Raw genomic sequence first — 20,298 nt, forward strand, 5'->3', positions numbered from 1 at the left:
GTTTTAGATCCTTTAAAAAAATCCTTGATTTAGCTCATGCTGCAATGATAATTATAAACCTTTAGGTCAGTCAGGTACCCCATGACTTTTAAAAGCCAATCACCTGTCTGATTATCAAGATATTTATGATTGACAATCAAAATAAAATATTTGCAGACTATTGGGGAAAAAGGAGTATGGTAAAACCGGTCACTCAAAAGTTTTTACTTTTTTGATGCACTTCTTGATCATTTTGAAGCGCAATTTTTTTAGGGCTTCAATATAACACCATATCAAAGACACTGATATCATGTAGGGCTGTGCATCTCAGATTTAACATTGTTAGACAATCCCTTTAATATGAAGATGGTATGAGTGTTATCATACCTGAGTTGTGATTTCTCCCTCCTGTGTGTCACCATGGAGACATTGGCTCTCTCCTTCCAGTCGGCAAAGAACCTCTGGAGGATTGCTCGCTCCCTGAAGACCACAGCCTTGGCATTGTCATGAAGATTCTCCATCTTGATGATCTGTATGCCACTCCTACATGCCCTCCAGGACCTGCGCAGCATGGACCGCCTGAAAACATGATACAGTCAAATCTGCTTTAGTGACCACAAAGACCACCTGTCTACAAAGGCCACATTTGTTGTTTCCCTTGAAAATGGTTTATAATAATAATAATAATAATAATAATGTGTCTTGTTTACCCAGGGTAGCCTCATCAGTATTCATACTGTTTTCCCTGAGGGCCCTGGAATCATATACTAAAGGAACCTGTCTACAAAGACCACTTTATTAAGGCCACTTTTTGTGTTTCCCTTGGGTGGTCGCTATAGACAGGTTTGATTGTATAATGAAACGCAGCATTATGAGACCACATGCAACACGTTTTATTCCAATTTCCTTTTCTGCTATAAACACATTGGTTGCTTTCTTTGCCTGTCTGCACTGTAGCTTGTTTGCCACACAGAAATATACCGGTAGGCATCCATTGATGAAAGGATTGCTTTGTGCAACACAATGAGTTTGCAGAATTATAAATTTACGGACTTGAAATGGCTCCATGACAAAGCTTTTAACACCGGTATAGATTAATCTCGCACAGGAAATAGTTAAATGATCTTGAAGCCTTTTGGTATATTCATCTCATAGCTAACTCAACGCGGCACAGGGAGATTACTGTATTTGTGAGGCATACCGGTATAAAGAGTTTGACAGAATGAACATCTTTGGGAGGGTACATCGACTAACCTATATTGTCTCCTGGCCTTTTGTCTCTCACCACAGATGGTTGCCATGGTTACCCAGGCTCTCTTGACCAGACTGTCCTCATGGTAGACCCTCGCTACCTCCGTCTGGTAAAACTTCCTCCTCCGATGAGCAAGATACGTCTTCCAGCTTTCTATGCACCTTGACAAGAGACCCACTCTGAATCAAGCAATATTGAAAGAAAGATGAAATTAATAAATCGTTCAAGAAAACTTGATATGATTAAAGAACACCGGTGTTCATACTCCGAATAATAGTTGGAAATATGGCAGTTTGGTAGATGTAGAGAGTTCAGTACAAAACTACATGGGTCATGTTACATAGACTTTTTTCTTTTTTCACATTTACAAAATATTTGTATTTATTTTGCGTTATGATGTCGTTATTGACTAATTATTTGTAATTTTTCTAATAAATTTAAGGATCAACTGACATAGTATTACATGTATGTATTCATGTATTTTATTATACTTTTATGCAGGTACATGTAAGTAGTTTGAAAAAGAAGATATTTATGGGTAGTGAATTAATTCAGAATTAATTTTCACTCAAAGAACTTAAACATACATTTTCTAAAAATTATTGAGGAGATGTAGGGAAAAGAGCTCACATAAAACTGTTAAAGGGAGTGTAGCTTGGCAAATACTGGTTAACGCCATCTATGTCTCCTTTTGGGACTTAATCTCTACATGGTCAGCGTTCGCGAAACAGACTGAAGTTCTCCTCATGCTTCGGTTTCGCATATGTTGCACGCACGTGATTGCTGTGGTCGCGTCGTCTGTAGTCGTATTATACCCAATTGGCCCTGAGTCAGGCTTCGGGAAAGACACCTAGTCTTGTCAGACTACACTACCTTTAACAAAATTGAATGTCCATTTTTTTTTTAATAAGTGGAGAGAGGAAGTTTAAAGAAAACTCACTTGTAATGGAGATCTGCGATGCCCATTCTCTGCTGTGCATGGTAGCCTTCTTTCCAGGCACTGAATGCTCTGACAGTGACGTGCTGATAGGCTATTTGCTCCAAGATGGCTTCCTTCTCTTTGCGCAGCTGTGTAAGGGTACTCCACTAGGTAAAACGAAATGATAGTGAATGTTATGATTTGATGCTTTTAATAAACAAAGGATTTATTTGTACTATCTTCCCTCCATCTGCCTCCTATATCTGTCTCTCTCAATCTCATTCTCTTCTCTTTCTCTCTCTCTCTCTCTCTCTCTCCTCTATTTCTATTCCTCTCTCCCTCTCTCACTCTCTGCTCTCTCTTTCTATCTCTCTCTTTCTCTCCTCTATTTCTACCCCTCTCTCACTCTCTGCTCTCTCTTTCTATCTCCCACCTCTCTCTCTCTCTCTCTCTTTATTTTCCCTTTTCTCTCTCTCTCTTTTTCCTTCTCCTCTCTCCCTCCCTTGAAGTAAGGAAATTAGTTAAACCAATTGCCTACAAAACCAGCTGATTCCTGCATCAAACCAATGGGAATAAGAAAATTAAGTATTCAACACGTTCATAGTATACAGAACTCATTGAGTACCGGAAGCAATTATTGTCAGAGCAATGTGTCGTAGTTCTAACCTAAAATCTCATTTGAATTCTTACCTTGTTGAAATACTTGGCAAGGGTCGTGATCTTTAGCCTTGTCTCCAGCTGTAACGCCTGGACTTTACTGCTCATTACAGCAAACCTGAATGCACCGAGTCCTTTGTGTAGAAGACGGTGCTGGTAAAGGAGTCTAGCTGACTTGCTCCTTGACTGCACTGCAGCCATCCACTGCCTTAGGCACTTCTGCTGGACGGAGATATTGTGGTAGATGACAGCTCTGCAGGTCGGAACATTTATAAATAATAATTGAATTGAAATAATTGAATTGACTGAATTGAATAATATCAATACCGGTAGTCACATTTGTATAGTCCTCCATACTATGTTTTCAAGCGCTAGTGAAACCATTTGAATAGGCCTGTCACTGAACTGGAGTCAATTGCTATTCCAACATCTAGAGCAGGCCTTCTCAACTAGTTTATTAGAAGTGCCAAAACAAATATTTATTGAGGTTGAAGTGCCAACCTGTATGTTTGGTGACTGTGTTGCGAGGGAGCGGAGCGACCGAGCCGATACCTGGTGGGGTCCAGGGGCAAAGAGCCCCCGGAAGCTAGTGGATTTTAGGGCTTTTTTAAGGCCTAGATGTGGCATTTTTAACACTTTTTTGTTCCAGAAAACATCAATCATAATTTCATATTGATGTGAAATAATTTAATTAGTTCAATTCCTGGCTAAAATTTACTCTGGAAGTTAATTTATATGTAGTTATTTTGGTGCAATAAACATGGAAAATGTCAAAATCAAGTGAAAATCAAACAAACAAAATGGCTTGCTTACATTTTGGGCTCAACTTCGACTGCGACTTTTTGATTTTACTGATTTTTTAAATTTTTAAATATAATTTTTTAATTTTTTTCTTTCTTTAATTTTTAATTTTAATTTTTTATTGACTCTTTGGAACAGCCGCGCGCCACTCCGACTGGCCGCAAGCGCCACAAGTGGCGCGTGCGCCACCAGTTGAGAAGGCCTGATTCAAAGCGTGCTCTCCATTCCTCTGGAGAGCATTCCAGACAGGTGCCAATACCTCAGTCCTCCCAATTCTGACTTATTAATATTCGTCAGTCCGTCATTAGGACAATAGGCTAGCTTTGATTGCTAGGCTTCCTGGGAGTCACTTCGATTTGTATCAAAATTTTGGCTTGCACCCAGTTAATATTTAGATTGTGTGCTCAATCTTGTGATCAAGAAAAAGTCAGAAAAAAAGACTTGGAACCATTGTGATTTGAACCTGCCATCTCCTGCTTGATGGGCAGCTATATCAGGTAGAGAAGCTGCTATCGGCAAGGTCTGACCTGGGGCACGTTTCATAAAATTTGTTATCTGTAACAACTGTTAAATTTCCATGACAAATTTGCTATCAGCCAATCAGATGCCATGATTTCAGTAGCTTATAACAGTAGCTTGTAACTTGTTATTGATATCAAGTTTGCTCTCAGCCAATCAGATGCCATGATTTCAGTAGCTTATAACAGTAGCTTGTAACTTGTTATTGATAACAAGTTTTATGAAACAGGGCCCTGACTTATCAGCATAAATCATTGAGGTCTGACCTACAACAATTTTGTTCCTATTCATTTTTAACACAAAAACAACATACTCGTAAAGAAATTTTCGCCTTGCATCCGCTAAATCAAGATCTTATGCTTCATCTTATACTTGGAAAAAAGTCTTGGAACTAGCGGAATTGGAACCTGCCATCTCCTGGTAGAGTGGCTGCTATTGGTGAGGTCAGGGGGTGTTTCACAAAGATCCTAAATTGAACTTATCTCTAAGTTGGACTTAACAATGATGGAAAGCAGTTAGCATGTATGGAAATATTTTGTGAAAGATATTTTAAAAGGCATAGAATGTTGATACAAATCCTTCATATTTTCTATTATCAAGGAGATTTCATGTTCTTGATGTGGACTTTATAAAAATTCTAAAATACTTAATTTTTCACCTTTTAATATATTTTATTTTAAGGCTTCAAATGGCTCTCCATAATTTCATAGTCCAACTTAGAGTTAAGTTTAACTTGGCATCTTTGTGAAACACCCCCCCCCCCCCCCCTGACGTGGCCTTTACTCACCTTCTCCACTTAGTCTTCTCCTCTTGACGGATCATCTTCAGTAATCTCACCTTACTCAACCATCTCCTAAACCAGTATGACTGACAAATACAAACAGAAACCAAATACTGAATCATACAGAGGTTGATGATGGGAGGGGGGCCTTACTCAACCATCTCCTAAACCAGTATGCCTGATAAATACAAACACAAACCAAATACTGAATCATACAGTGGGTTGATGATGGGAGGGGGGCCTTACTCAACCATCTCCTAAACCAGTATGCCTGACAAATACAAACACAAACCAAATACTGAATCAAACAGTGGGTTGATGGTGGGAGGGGGGCCTTACTCAACCATCTCCTAAACCAGTATGCCTGATAAATACAAACACAAACCAAATACTGAATCAAACAGTGGGTTGATGGTGGGAGGGGGGCCTTACTCAACCATCTCCTAAACCAGTAGGCCTGACAAATACAAACACAAACCAAATACTGAATCAAACAGTGGGTTGATGGTGGGAGGGGGGCCTTACTCAACCATCTCCTAAACCAGTAGGCCTGACAAATACAGACACAAACCAAATATTGAATAATACAGTGGGTTGATGATGGTAGGGGGGGGGGGCCTTCCGAGGAAAATACATAAAAGTGTTTGAGAACACACGCCCCCACCCCTTATCTTTTTTCTTCAAATTTTGAATAGAATTTTAGAAATACAAGTGTTTCCCCATCCTCTTGTCATAAAAATAAATATTGACATAATAGAGGTGGGTTAGGAGCACTTGATACACGTACATCCTTTTATTACTTGATAGCAAAAAGACCCCAACCCAGTCTTCAGTCAAAGAATCCTTAATGTACCACTGCATAAATATGTTGCAATATGAAGAAAGTATATAAACCCAATAGCAACTAAACCACCCGAAACCGCCCGTCCGTTTTCGTCCGTTTTCAACACGCTATAGTATCCTTTCTAGGGTCTACCGTTATAATGTTATATGTGCGTAATCCTTAGCATGTCTAGTAGGATTCAGCATATAGAAAACTAGCGCATTTTTCATATTCTTTAAAAAAAAGTCAAAATGAGAGAAATATTGAAAGATCTTCCATTGAGTAATAGGCCATTTTTACAAAATCTCTAATTGCTAATGAGTTAACAATGTTACATTTTGATTAATAAAAATGAAATCAGGTACTTTATAAACTGGAGCATATTTTTCAAAACTGTTTAATATGAACAGTGATATTAACTTTGGTAGTGCTATTAGGAATAATAAAGTTGGTAGACAGGAAGAAGGGCATTAATTAAGTGTCAAAAGATATGAATTAATGCCTTTCTGGCTCTCAACAGACAAAAATAATAGGGACTTTTAGATTTGCACAACGACAACGTGGATTGCTACGATCGACGTCGTTTTAATGCACTGCCTTAAATGGACGTCACACGTATCAGTCCATGCAAATCTAAAAGTCCCTAATGTTATATCTCAACTGGACACGTCTAGATTATTTGGTTGCCTTTAAAGCTAATCTTGAGCTCTGGTATGGGCACTGTATGTCGAGAGAACATGGCTATGATTTCATTCTGGATTGTTTATCCTGCAGTAGATTGATTGTTTGAACCAGTAAAATAAAAACAACCTCACAAAAACTTGCTGGAAATCATCTTCAATTAAAACATCAACTCTCATTTGCACATAGTGACCTGTGTTAAGCTGTGTTGGGCCTTTACTTACCTGGACTTTTTCTTATCTTTCTATGCTCATTACTCAGTAGTCCCTATACCTTTTCTACAAAAATCATTTGTCATATGTCATTTATTTGTAAACTTGAACATTCAGTGTAAGTTTTGTTGGATTCTGTTAACATTTGTTTTCTATCATTACCAGAACTCAAGATCAGCTCAAGAATCGATAAAAATTAAATTAAGTTGAAAGTCAGTCCTCTCCCCTTCCCACATCCACCCGTGAAGAGTGACTTCAAAATTTGACTGACAGGCATACCAGAACTCATAATAGGAAAAAAAAAAACTTACCTGTGAAACAAGGACCTCATGTTTTTCCACAGGATGGTTGTGCAGTATGTCTAACAGTTTGAATACCCACAGGATGGAGGTGACTCGACGTGGGCTGCCCCTGGTGGTGGAGAAACTCATCTCTGAAAGACTTCCTCTGCACATACATAGAGATACACATTATCATTACATAAATTTATTATAAATTTGGGAGTAAAAATCAGTGATGAATATGTGATAATTGCAAAACTTTGCTATTTGGTGAATTCATAACTTCCACCGTTGATTCAACATTCACTATTCATACTCTCAATTTTATTTTTATCTTGTTCTGTCATGTATGTCTTCCTTACATTGATATCATAACACGGTCTCTGCCCTCCTTACCATTTATCTCCCCTCTTTCTTTCTCCTTCCTTCCCTCCCCCTCTATCTCCTTTCCCTCTATTTCTCTATCCTACTCTCTTAGTCTAGTCTCTTTCTCTACTACTGTCTCTCTCCATATTTCTATCATTTTGCCTGTCTCACATTTTTCCTACTCATAACATCTCCCCCACCCCCCATTCCCCTTTCTCTCTCTTGCTCATACTCTTTTTTCCCCTCTCTCCCCAACTTATTCTGCTCTAATTTACTTCAACATTATCTTCCGTTGCTTATTCCATTATCCATTCTTCACTTTGCTTTCTCTCATTCTCTCTCCTCTCTCTTTATCTCTCCTTCTCTCTCTTCTCTTTATCTCTCATTCTCTCTCTCATTCTCTTTCTCTCATTCTTTCTCATCCTCTCCCTCTCTCTCTCTCTTCTCTCCCCTCTCTCTCTCTCTCTCTCTCTCTCTCTTCTCTCCCCCCTCTCTCTCTTCTCTCCCCCCCCCTCTCTCTCTCTCTCTCTCTATCTCTCTCTAACCCAACCCCCCTCTCTCTTTCTCTCACCAACACACACACACACACACGCACCTTCATGTACTGTACACCTTCATGTCTACCGGTTAGTGAGATCTCAGAACACACAAGACTAACATATGTCACCCTGGAAGGCTAGAATGCCAGGCTAATCAACCATACAATCCAATCACAACTGTCTTTAGGATGCTCTCATGCATAAATGTACATACATATTCCATGTACACACATCTCTCATCAAAATCTGACAAGACAACATGCAAAGGCAGGGGCTGCATTCACGCTCGACAGGGTAATCTTTGCTTTGATTAATTACTGTGCCAGGGGAGGGGGGGGGGAGGTCTCCTGAATGACATTTCTGTGTCTCAATGTCTCACAATAAGTTGGATCTGTGTAGATAAAATACCACACTATCAATTAGCCTAGATTTACCGGAACATTGAACTGCCTACATCAATATGGAATTAATTGCAGCACATACTTTATTCATTTTAATTTTACAATTTTGCAGCTGTTTACCATGTCATGTTAGAATTACATTGAGGCTTATCAAAAATGAAGAAAACCAAAAGCACTGGAACATAAATTACAACAGTCTATGAATGTTGGTAATTTAAAGGAATCTATAAACAAACCTTATCTTTGAAGCGGAATCCGCAGAGCATCTCAGCCTCTTATCACCATGACTTGATGTATCCTGCAAATCAAATATCAACAATAACAATAGTGATAAGTATGGTGACGATGATGATGATGATGATGACGACAACTACGACGATGATGATAATAATAATAAATAACAGTGTGATTGGGTTATGACGCTTGTAGTACATAAAGAACAAGGAATATTTGTAAAGTCTGAGGGGGATATTATTGCAACATCAATTCAATATCTTAGAACAATATCAGTTGATAAATGCATTTTCATAATAGGAGAGAAAGAATTTAGTAATACGACCTGGGTTCATATACCTACTAAAACGCTATGTACAGCCCAATTACTCTACAAACTTGAGCAATCTAACTTTCCTGATCGCTAACAATCCTAATGAATATTTTTGGAAGTCATGTTTACAAGACTGAGACTAGCATAAACAAAATATATGTCAAGACGCAACTACTTACAGCATAGAGATCCTGGTGTGGTTCCTCCTCTAAATGATAGTTCATGGCTCTTTGAAGCTCCATCCTTCTCTCTTGCAAGGAGAATGGTAATTTATCCCCTTCTGGGAGGAAATCCTGAAGATCCTGATGCTGAAAAGATGTACTGTGTGATCCAGAGAGTTGGTACCAGTCTCTTTTAAAGGATTGTGGAGCATCACCATCTGCAGTAGTCTTAATGCTAGACTGGTGATCAAGTATTGAGTGATTGGAATGTGTTAATCTATGTGCGCTTTGGTTCAAAGAACTGGGTACATTCTCATATCTTTCTAACTGATGATTTGTACTTGAGAAACCTGTATTTGTATAATGCTGAGCAAGGTGTCCTTCCAGAGCAGAGGTTTTCTGCAATGGCAGCTTATCAAGAACTTCTGGTGATTGTACCGAATATGAAGACAATGCTGATGAATATTGCGACGATAAACCTTTTGAGGTAGTCAATAAATAATCATTGATTGTTCTCACACCACTTGGCTCACGACTTCTCATAGAATGCAAAGCTGCTTTGGCATTTGTTGGTCCTTTGGTTGTTGATTGTGTTGTTGAGAACGTCAGAAGATCCTGCACTGGATCAAATCCATCAGGATATGCACAGTTCATTGGTCTGGAAGACTTCAGTAGATCTGGTGCACTCCTTTGAGGATGAACCACATGTGTATATGATGGAGAAACGAAAAGACTTCTGAAGTTTCCAGACGATTCAGGAGTTCCATGAAATGAGCCCTTACTTCCGGTTTCACTTTGGTTAGGCTGACTGTTGTGACCCTCTTGCTGATGCATCGACAGGTAGTCAGGTTCCTGAAGCTGCCTAGAGGAAATCCTACGGTCTTCCTGGACAGATGTACCCATAAAGTCTGACGATAATAGAGAAGGAAGCACAGGATCATGCACCGTTCCATCTCTTAGGAAATCAGGTTGGACATTCAGGTCTGTTCTGCCACTTAATCTTAAAGGCTTTGCATCACCTTCTGCAAACTGACTTGTTTTAATTGCTTCACTCATGGATGTCTGCGAGTTTGAAAACTCAGTTTCCAGCTTTCTCCTTCTTGGTCGCTTCAGGTCAAGGGATGAAGTGTTGCCAGAGGCTGTCCTATCCAATGCTGATGAACTTGACGGCGGAAGACTTTGAATTGTCAGGTGAGCACTACTTTGTTTTTGTTCCAATACTGCTGGAAGCATAGACTGTACCTGCTCATGATTTTGGCTGTGAGCATTTAATTTTCTATGTTCGCTCAAATCAACATCGGAATCACTTGAATTTGTTCTGGAAATAATACTGTTAGCAACCTGCCTTTGACCTTGCTGTCTTTGAATGTTTGTTCTCTTTGAAACTCTATGGGATTCTGCTCTTTGGAATTCTGAAATACTGTATATGGATGCTGTTTGGCTGTCTGAAGTGTGCCCATCTACTGTAGGTCCTGGAGGCACAAATTCCCCAAGATCTAACCTAGCATTGCCTTCTTCAATCTGGCAGAAGGATGGTGAAGGATGACGTCTCTTTGTTCCGGATGAATGAGGCCTTTGGAGCCTTCCATCATGCATGTATTCCTGCTCAAACTCACAGTCTTCAAAGTCATTCATTACTGGATCAAATTCACTGTGGCCATTCACAAGTGTGGACATTCTTGCATCGCGACTATGTTTCATGTCATCTCCACTGGGATCTGCCTGGCTATGGAATGTGTCCAATGCTGAACGTGAGAGTGGGGAAGGACTGTGATGTCCAGTCAACCCATCAAGAAGGAATCTTTCTTGATGATCATCAGGTTCATGACGACCTTCAAATTCATGGCGGTGGATGTCAGCAGAAGTTCTGAACGGGTTCTCAGAAGAGGCAAAACTCCTCCCATTCATCCCTTCTACATCCATCCTCCCAGTGTGACTTTGGGCTTCTTTCCTTCTGGTAGCAAGCACCTTATACTGTTGCCATGACAAACCATCATGTTTGGAAGAAGGGTTCCTGTGACCGATACCGTTGGTTCTCCTTGATCTTGTACGAGCATCAGGACTGGTGTCAGTAAACCGAGGTCCGGAGAGGTAAACCTCACTTGTCCTTTGTACTGCAACGCATAAAGAGAAATTATATGAAAATCTAAAAATCCCAGAAAAAAATTGAAATGCGTAGTTTTACTATACTATGAGTAGGTTCCATCGCTCATGCTGATAAAGATATTATTGTAATGTTCAAATTCATACATTTGTGACAGTTAAATTACTCTGATTTCATTACTATAACTGAACTCTAAATACAGGGATAAGAATCAATCAGAATCATTACTTTATTTTGCATCTACTAAAAACTGTGTAAGGTTCTTAGTCATGGTGGACTTCTGCCCTGGTTTTCAATGTTGTCTTTGAAAAAATTATACTTCATACCCCCTTATGTTTTTGCACTGGATTAAGTGGTGCCCATTGGCCCCCCATGGTCCCCCATGATCCTCTTTTTCTTATGTTAATTGAGAGCTGAGTTGATGAGATAACCACCTGTCAGTGACCTTGCTGGGAGGTCTAATCCCTCCTTGCTGAACTACATGTAGTACAGATGGGCTTTAATGTATGTATACAGAGTACATTATTTTACTCTTTGCAAATTTATGAACCAGAATTTGAACTCGACACTGTACATGTACATGTATGTAAAGAAAAAATAGCAGACCTCTCAAGAGAGCTCAAATGTTTGCATTCTATTTTTATACATATTAAAACTCATCCCTCCTCCATTCAGACCACTGAAAATTATTGTATAGCTAGATACAAAAAACGTATTGAACACCATATACATGTACATACATTGTACAGTATGTACCAAAATGTCATATAATGAAACGTCATATATCAAAATGCATGTTCGAGCATCGTTTTGATAGAACATCAGGGTTCGGTTGTAGCCTGAATGTTGTTTCACACGTATCAAAACGTATGGTTTGGCTTATTTTGAGCAAGGACTGCTGATTGACAAGCTGTCATGTCCACCTACCTCTTCAATACTGGTTTCTTAACAATACAACATGTTTTTCTAGTCTGTATGCTCCTTTCACTGTACAAGATTCTGTTACATACGAAGTTTCTTTATACGTTTTTCATATATAATTTCTTCTGGTCTGAACGGACCACCAGTCAGCACTTCTATCAATCATCAAGGACAATCACCGCATGTCATCAATATTATTACCTTATTTACTTTGAGGTCTCCTGTGTCTACTCTGCCATATCAATATTTGAACAAGCTATAGGCCTGTTCTCATCAGCTCGAGATTGCCAGATAGCCTGCTATTTCTGATTACGGAAATGATCCGGAAGTTACAAATCACTTCTTCATCAGCTCGAGACTTGACCTCGAAACTTGAAACTCGAGCTCGAGAAATTAGCTTGAGATATTTTGCTCAACGTTTCGCGCATAGTGCAAGTCTTCGGGCTGGTGAAGAGGCACCGGACAAATTGTGGGTTATTTTGCAAACTAGCCCAAGAGGCTTGGGATAATTATCTCGACCAAATATCCCGCTAATTGCAACTGCAGGCTGATGAAGATGAAAATTAACTACCGGGAGATATTTGCGATCAGGATAGTTCAAATAGCAGGATTTGGCAATCTCAAGCTGATGAGGACTGGCCTATTGAAGCATGGCCCCCCATTCGATGCTTTACATGAGATCGGCATTTTTGTCAGTTTACTCAAAGAACTGGTAATAGACTACATACAAACGGATGCTGTGTCACACAGAGCTTTAATAGTGTACTTTTTGCATCAATTTAAAATTGATTGGGACACGATTGCAATTTGATAAATGTGTGTATCATAAATCAGAATAATTTAATAGAAATATCATACATTCGATGGTAAATGCAGTGACTGCGAAAGAAAGCATGTCCTTTAAATGCGATCATTGAACAATATCATCATAAATTTACTATTTATTGGGTTTTTACCATGATGGGAGAGAAATCCTGTCATGTACATGTACATGCGTTATCTGCATTTTAAGCATGATTCATGAATAATGAATAAAACATGTTAAAATTTTCATCACATTTTTGTCACCTTTATCACCATAAATTTACTTAGATGATGAACATATTGTCATTTGGGGATGAGAAGAGCCTTAAGTCTATTATAAAACATAACACTTAAAGCCCCACTGTCCTACTTGTAGCTACTTGCTCCCTCTGTATAGAAAACTTCCTCAATCGGTGACTGTTGGTCCCCCATGATCCTCTTTTGCTTATGTTAGTCGAGAGCTGAGTTAATGAGATAGCCACCTGTCAGTGACCTCATCTGTATAAACTACATTTGTACATTTACAGTACTCTATGATTTTTTTTATCTGCTGATAATACCTGAACATAAATATAAATCATCATTAACAGGTTTTTAATGAATAGTAAGACCCACCTGGGAGAATATGATCAGAGCCAGAAGAATATTCCATTTCATCGGAGTCCCCCTCTAGATGTGATAAGTGGAATGATCCTTCTGTTGAAAGCCTGCTCTGTTCATGAGGATGGAGTATACCAAGTCTTGGGTTGGTCTTACTGGAGGGGTGTATTCTTTCTTGATGGGCAAACCAATGATCCTGCAAAGGTGAACAAAGAAGAGAAAAGGAACTAAAATGTTAATAGAGCTTTATCTATCCCTACATTGTGTGTATTTATTAAGAAGAAAAAAAGAATGTTTAAGTCCTTTCATCATGTCATGTTCTTACTAGCCCTTCTGATATGCGTCAGGCTTTAAGGCAAGTATACTAATCGCGTGATTGAGACAGACACCGACTCTGGCGTCAGCACGAGCGCCTATTATCACTGGTGGACAGAACAAGTTTAATTTTCTTTTATTAACAATAACATTGTTTCGTTCGTAGAAAATCTACAAACCCCCTGTAAAGCTCTTTCATGGATATTTATAATAATAATAATAATAACGTTTTATTTACCCAGGGTAGCCACTTCAGTAATGAAACTCCTCTTCCAGCGGGCCCTGCATAACATAATATGTTACTACTACCATTCTCCAATCTAATAATGCTGAGCGCCTAGCTAGAAGGCAGAAGGTCCCATAGTTACAGTATAAGTCTTTGGTATGACTCGGCCGGGGTTCGAACCGATGACCTCCCGTTCATGAGGTGGGCGCTCTAACCATTGAGCCACCATGCCCGGTGTAACATGGACCAAAGTCAAGTTAATATTCAAACATTTTTTTCTCTTGGTGGGCATTAATAGCCACCTGGGTAGAGAGTGGCAAATGTAGATTAATGACTTGCCAAAGGACATTGTGCTGCCTGCACCAGAGCCCTGTTTCACAAAACTTGTCATTAGTGACAAATGACAGTTTTTGTTATAAGCTACTGAAATCCTTGCTTCTGATTGGTTATAAGCAGATTTGTCACTGTTTTGGGGGTCCCAGGACTTGAACCCATGACCTTCCTATCTCCAGGCAAGTGTTTAAACAACAATGAAACTTCATTTTGCTACCTAATAATTCATGATGCTGTCACCTGAATATGAATCGCACAATCAGTATTGCTGTGTTATGAATACAAAAAATATTGACACGCACACAAACTTAATAGTCTTAAACCAAAGATAACCATGTTATAGAGGGATTTTATGGAAGTATTCATCATAGATTCTTTTTAGAATGTAATCTCTTTACAAGAGCTTCACACCTTTAAAGTGGAGTTATTTTGTTGCACTGATTGTTGACTCAGCAAATGCTTATGATGTGTAAATTGTTAAAGGTGTAAATATTGAATAATAAGTCTCTTAGCACCTTTTTAGTGATCACCACTACATTCCAAAAGGGCCATTGACATGTTTCCTTGGCTACAACTAAAAATGCTGATGTTTCGTGGGGGCAGAAAACATTAAAATTTTTGGTGCAGTAGATGGTTTGAACATGTTATGTTTTTGCATCTCATATTGTCACCCAGAGGGAAATGGATGACGTACATGTATGTCAATGTAAATAGGTATGTCTTCATCAGCTTGAGATTGCCAAATGCCCCGCTTTTTCTGATTTGGGGTGATTAGGGAAATAAGCCCAAAGTTACAAATCGCCTATTCATCAGCTCGAAACTTGAGCTCGAGATATTTTGCTCAGCTTCCATGCATAATGCGAGTCTTCGATCGGGCTGGTGAAGACGCACCGGACAAATAGCGGGATATTTTGCAAACTAGTCCAAGATATCTTGGGATGATTATCTAGACCAAATATCCCGCTAATTGCAACTGGGGGCTGACGAAGACGCAAATTAGCTGGATGATTAATAGTTAAAATAGCAGGTTATTTGGTTACCTTGAGTTGATGAGGACCTGCCTACTGAGAAAATAAGCTCTTTGGAGCAGATGAAAGAAGGCTTTCAGGCGTCAAATTTTGCAAAAGAACAAATTCATCCTCGAGAAAAAAATTGTGCAGGCATGCATGAAATAAAGCATGAGCATATACTGCATTTGTACGAGCAATGGATGCATGCTGAATTGCTAATGGCACTACAATCATTTACACTACACAGCATGCGATGACTCAAGACCCAGCTCTAATGCAAGTAAAAAAAAATCACTATACACAGTATCCAAGCCCATGTCATCATGTACAGTGTATGTCTTGTCCAAGCGCTATTAAAGAGAAGGTTGAGTTCTGGGAAGAGGTGAAAATAATTTGTGAGCGTTATCATTCTTATTATGCAAGTGTGGAAGAACATCAGATAAGACATGTTCTCTGAAAAGCATGGCTCTTCAAATGCCTTCACATTCTAAATATTTCATGTAACATCGTAAAACTCCGGGTAGGATTTTTATGCCACGTGTTCGTGTAGTCCCATATACATCTTTCTGTGTACAGTGTTTGTAACTTTACCAAGACTTGGCCAAATTTCTTATCATTTTGATGATTCCAGAACCTTGCAATACACACAAATTCTTATATGCTAGATGATCACCCTATGATCGATTCCACACCGTTTCTTTCACAATGCAATCGCATGACCAGAACTCAACTTCATCTTTAAGTCACCAGCCATTACAATCCTTTGTTTTTTAAAAATTTATTCTTTTGCTAGCTACAATGTACTTACAAGTATGTACATGTATGAGTATATATTCTTTGTACATGTAACTTGCTGCTGTAATGGATATCAAATGTTCTTCTAAACTTTGCAAGAACAAGTGAATTCCTTTCTTTCATTTTCTTTCATTTTCTTTGGGCAAAACTTGAACAGAATTTTTAATTCTATGAAACAGAAGACAATCAATTTAGAGTAGATTTTAAGAATTCCCTTTAAAATGTTGATGAGTGTCACTTTTCAATCCATTACTGATTGATTAACAATAATAATCAATTAATGCTTCAATGCAAACAATCTAGTTCATTTACCCTCTGAAATTTCAGTTGCAGACCTGATAAATGACACTATACAATAAAATATGCTCATGACTTTAAAATATACATTTTCATAGAATTTTAAATTTTGAAATCAAATAGCCTTATGAATCAAGCAAATTAGACACACAATTAAACTCACTCAACAGTTGAATTATCCCATGCACAATGCTACATGTAATACAGCTCAAAAAATTCAAAGACTGAAGTTTAAGATAAATGCTACCTGGTGGGAAGTGAACCGCGCCGGCCGGGTACCTACTGTACCCTACTTCTAAAATGCTGGAGAACATTTGTTCTCTGATGACGGATGCAAGAGTCAACACCTATTAAATCACTGCACAATGGTCAATATTCTTCTTCTTCTTCGTGATGAACAAACATCCCTCAAGTTCAATAGCAGTTGAAGGATGTCCATCTCCAATCTCAAGTCAACATTATGAAAACTTATACCAAGAAAGAAACCCAGAAGTACACACAGGGGCAAGCTTCTGAAAGCCTTTAGAGGTCAAAGAGTCAATAACCGTCCATAGCAACACCCAAAGGCAAGCCCAAGATCAATATTACAGGATGAATTCCCTGAGGATGGATGTGAAAATGCTCATTGGAGTACAGCTTGCAGGCCCGCACAAAGCCTTGTCGGTCGTAATGCCTCACAGAGTGTCCGAACTTTGAGATATTGAGACTACTACATAGACTGCATGGTCTATTGCCCACCATAGGCTCTGTACTGTAGCTGCTCCAGACAGACACAGTCAGAGACCGACATAGATAGGCTCTGTCAAAGGCTTTAGGAATCAAAGTAAAGCATCAAATTGGTGCATGCAGAGTGCAGACTAGGAGAGGGATGAGTAATGCTCGTTCAAGCAAAAACTAAAACAAATTTTGTCTGAATTGTGAGACTATGTTGAGTTGTCGACACTGAACTGAACGGTCGACTGGCATCTGTACTGTAGGAACTGTTCTATAGCTGCTCTTGAAACAGCCAGAAATTATAGGTACATGCTGATGCAGTTAGGCAAGGCTCAAGGCTTTGTGGAGTTTATGTTCTATTAAAGTGTTAAATAGAGTCTGATCAGTCTGTGCTTGCAGACTAATTGGAGAATGTGATGTGTACATTGTTGGAGGATGGTATTGCAAAAGGGAACATGGAGGAATGCAAGAGATGTTGGTACAGGTGAATGAGGTATGGATGAGAGAATGGTTTGAAATGGGAGAAAGGATTTGAGAAAAGATTAAGAGACTAAAATTCAGGTAGGCATCTTGATAAAAATGTAAATAATTTGAAAAGGTGAAATACTTATAAAGGACCCCGTCCCCTATTGAAAAAAAATGGTAATCTACTTTTAATATTTGCCTACACTGTACCATCACATATGCAGTTCACAGATTACAGTAATGCTGGAAATAAAAATATATAATACTTTTTTTTTTACACAGAATTCAAACACCCTATCTATCTCTCTCTCTTTGTAATTCTTTCTCTCATCCTCAAGCAAGAAGTCTATACATGTATGTTACTATAATGTTAGTTTCTCTTTCTCTCTCCTTTCTCTCTAACTTACATTTATTTCGGATCTGCTCCAGCCTGAGCACTGCCTGACCTGCTCTATCTATTCTCACATAAATTCAATCAAATGCCTTTCCAGATTGGGACCAACGCAGTAGTATTGCTTTGTACATACGTTCTTGTAAAATATAATCCATCCCTTCGCACATCCCAAAACGCCATTTTGAAAAATCATCGATTTGGAGGACTGCCATTTGCACTGCTGGAAAACCCAACAAAAAGATATTGTTTGTTTAAAGGGCATGTCCACTCCAAATATAATTTTTTTCATTAGAAGCAGAAAAAGCAGACAAACCAATCATAAAAAGTTTGAGCAAAATCGGATAACGGAATAAAAAAAAATCGGAATAAGAAAGTTATGAATTCTTATTGACATGAAAAACTTTGAAAATCACAAGACAAATTGGCAACTCACTCATGAGTACACTAATTGTGTTCTTTATATTGATAGTATAAATTTCCATTTCCCCCCTAAAAATCCTATTTCCTCACACCAGCATCCAACTTATATTGAATATTGATAGTAATATGTTTTTGTGTGGATTCACTAACATAGAGTAATTATTTTTTCAGTTAAATCATGAAAATTTGAATTTTGATAAACTATTTTATACATGTGTACATATCAATGCTTAAAAATATACAATATTCAGAAAATAATATTGACTCTTCAAAGTTTATAAAAAATGTTGTGAAATTTCAGGCATGCAATAGAGTAAAGGAGCCCGTAATCGGCCAGCTCCAGTTTTCAGCCGATTGGTTGGATGCAAGGTAAAATCACTCTAAAATACATCGCATAATAGCATAACACATATCCCACACATACCATACCATGCCAGTGTCACTGAAGAACCACATTTGCAATGGAAAATATATATTAAAATATCACATTTTAGCGATGTAATCGCCGGTCCCGCTACCCAAATCTGAAAAATCGAGTATCTTACGCGTGTCTGTAAGAAATATTGGTACCATAAAATGAGCTTTATTTCAAGTATTTTTCAGATTTAAAGCCTGATTTTGTGCTAGTCGCAAGCTCAAAAGTATGTCATCGCATGTATTAAATCAATGCAGCCGCACACCGCGACGCACACACGATATCTCTGTCTAATTCAGATTCCAACTTTTGATCACCGCTGTGCCTGTCTTCGGCCAGGCGAGCACCAGGGAGCTCCGGCGTGGGATACCTGCTCCGCCCGCTTGTGCTGTACATCAGCGCGGAAACGCACGGCGCGCGCGAGCGCTTCCTATTGACTTTGTACATGCGGCCGTAAACTGAAACGCTCGGCCGATAACAGGCTCCAAAACAGTGAAAATTGAAATGAATATTGTCATGGCAATTCGTGATTTTTTTCTGGGATTCTTTTTTTGTTTAAATAATAATAATATTTGCTTCATGATTTGAACAAGAAATGATAATAAATAGGAAGTAAAGAGTCCTAAAAATAGGATTTTGTCTTAAGTGGCCGAAAACGGGCTCCTTTACTCTATGTACAGTAATACAAATCCTTTAACGTGGGCACTGCAACCTACAGTTCAAGCCCAAACATGCATGTGGGCAGTTTTCCAACTTTACAAAATGAAGTTCTACACAAAGTGACACTGTGTTCTGAATGAGTGACTAAACTCAGTTAAGGTAATTAAAATTAAATTAAATTAAATGTCTTACCTCAGACATATATCTTTCAGAGTCAGACAACCTCCTGTTTGGCTCCTCAAACATCGTATCCAATACATCCGTTTCACCTGATTGTATTTGTGAATTATTATCACGAGAACTTGCACCATTCACCTGGGCTCTGCTTCTCCCTGAAGACCTTGTGCTACATCCAAAAGCATCCCGCTGGCTCTGTGATAAAGTCCCCTTGCCAGAGTATGCCGAGGCATTTGTCTGCTTGGGGCCATTTCCACTGTATACCGAACCGTTCCGATCCGTGTCTTCTAAGACATTAAAGTGTGGAACATTGGATTGCCTCCTCCCATCCTCAAGAAATTCCTTGCCATCATCTGCACTTGAAAAGTACATCGTGATCAGGAAATCTCATTGTGTGCTAGCACTGGTGCTTCAGCTTCTAACATGCATGTTTCCATTAGGCCGGTACACCTGATTAAAACAACGAAAAGGTGAAAATAATTAACAGAAGTTAAAATAAAAGTATTGATACAGACTACCGAGGTCAAATCTTGAAGTACATGTGTGTGAAGGCCTACATGTTTATTGCATTTCTCATTCTCTGGTACCATTTTCAATTTTTTTTTTTATTCTTAACTCTAGACCCCTCTACTGCTCTAGATCTAGACCTAGACTAGATCTAGAAGGTCTAGACCCTATTCATTTAAATAATTGCAGTTTTCCTAAAAATTAATTTTTTTAAAATCCAAT

At 38.7% G+C, this 20,298-nt stretch overlaps 1 protein-coding gene across 1 annotated transcript in view; it reads right to left on the reverse strand.

Annotated features, from left to right (window-relative positions):
• LOC591090 overlaps positions 1-13,403 on the reverse strand; it is a 38,717-nt gene extending 25,314 nt beyond the window's left edge. The window contains exons 1-9 of the mRNA XM_030986688.1: positions 13,364-13,403; positions 8,938-11,033; positions 8,448-8,509; positions 6,936-7,071; positions 4,915-4,994; positions 2,841-3,060; positions 2,172-2,317; positions 1,234-1,410; positions 367-558 (exon numbers count right to left, since the gene is read on the reverse strand). Of these exons, the coding sequence (XP_030842548.1) occupies positions 367-558; positions 1,234-1,410; positions 2,172-2,317; positions 2,841-3,060; positions 4,915-4,994; positions 6,936-7,071; positions 8,448-8,509; positions 8,938-11,033; positions 13,364-13,400 (3,146 nt within the window). The 5' untranslated portion in view covers positions 13,401-13,403. The remainder of the gene's footprint in view (positions 1-366; positions 559-1,233; positions 1,411-2,171; positions 2,318-2,840; positions 3,061-4,914; positions 4,995-6,935; positions 7,072-8,447; positions 8,510-8,937; positions 11,034-13,363) is intronic.
• Positions 13,404-20,298: the final 6,895 nt, after the last annotated feature.

This window comes from Strongylocentrotus purpuratus, unplaced genomic scaffold (genome assembly GCF_000002235.5).
Source record: "Strongylocentrotus purpuratus isolate Spur 01 unplaced genomic scaffold, Spur_5.0 spur5_scaffold_16, whole genome shotgun sequence".
In the NCBI taxonomy this organism is placed as follows: domain Eukaryota; kingdom Metazoa; phylum Echinodermata; class Echinoidea; order Camarodonta; family Strongylocentrotidae; genus Strongylocentrotus; species Strongylocentrotus purpuratus.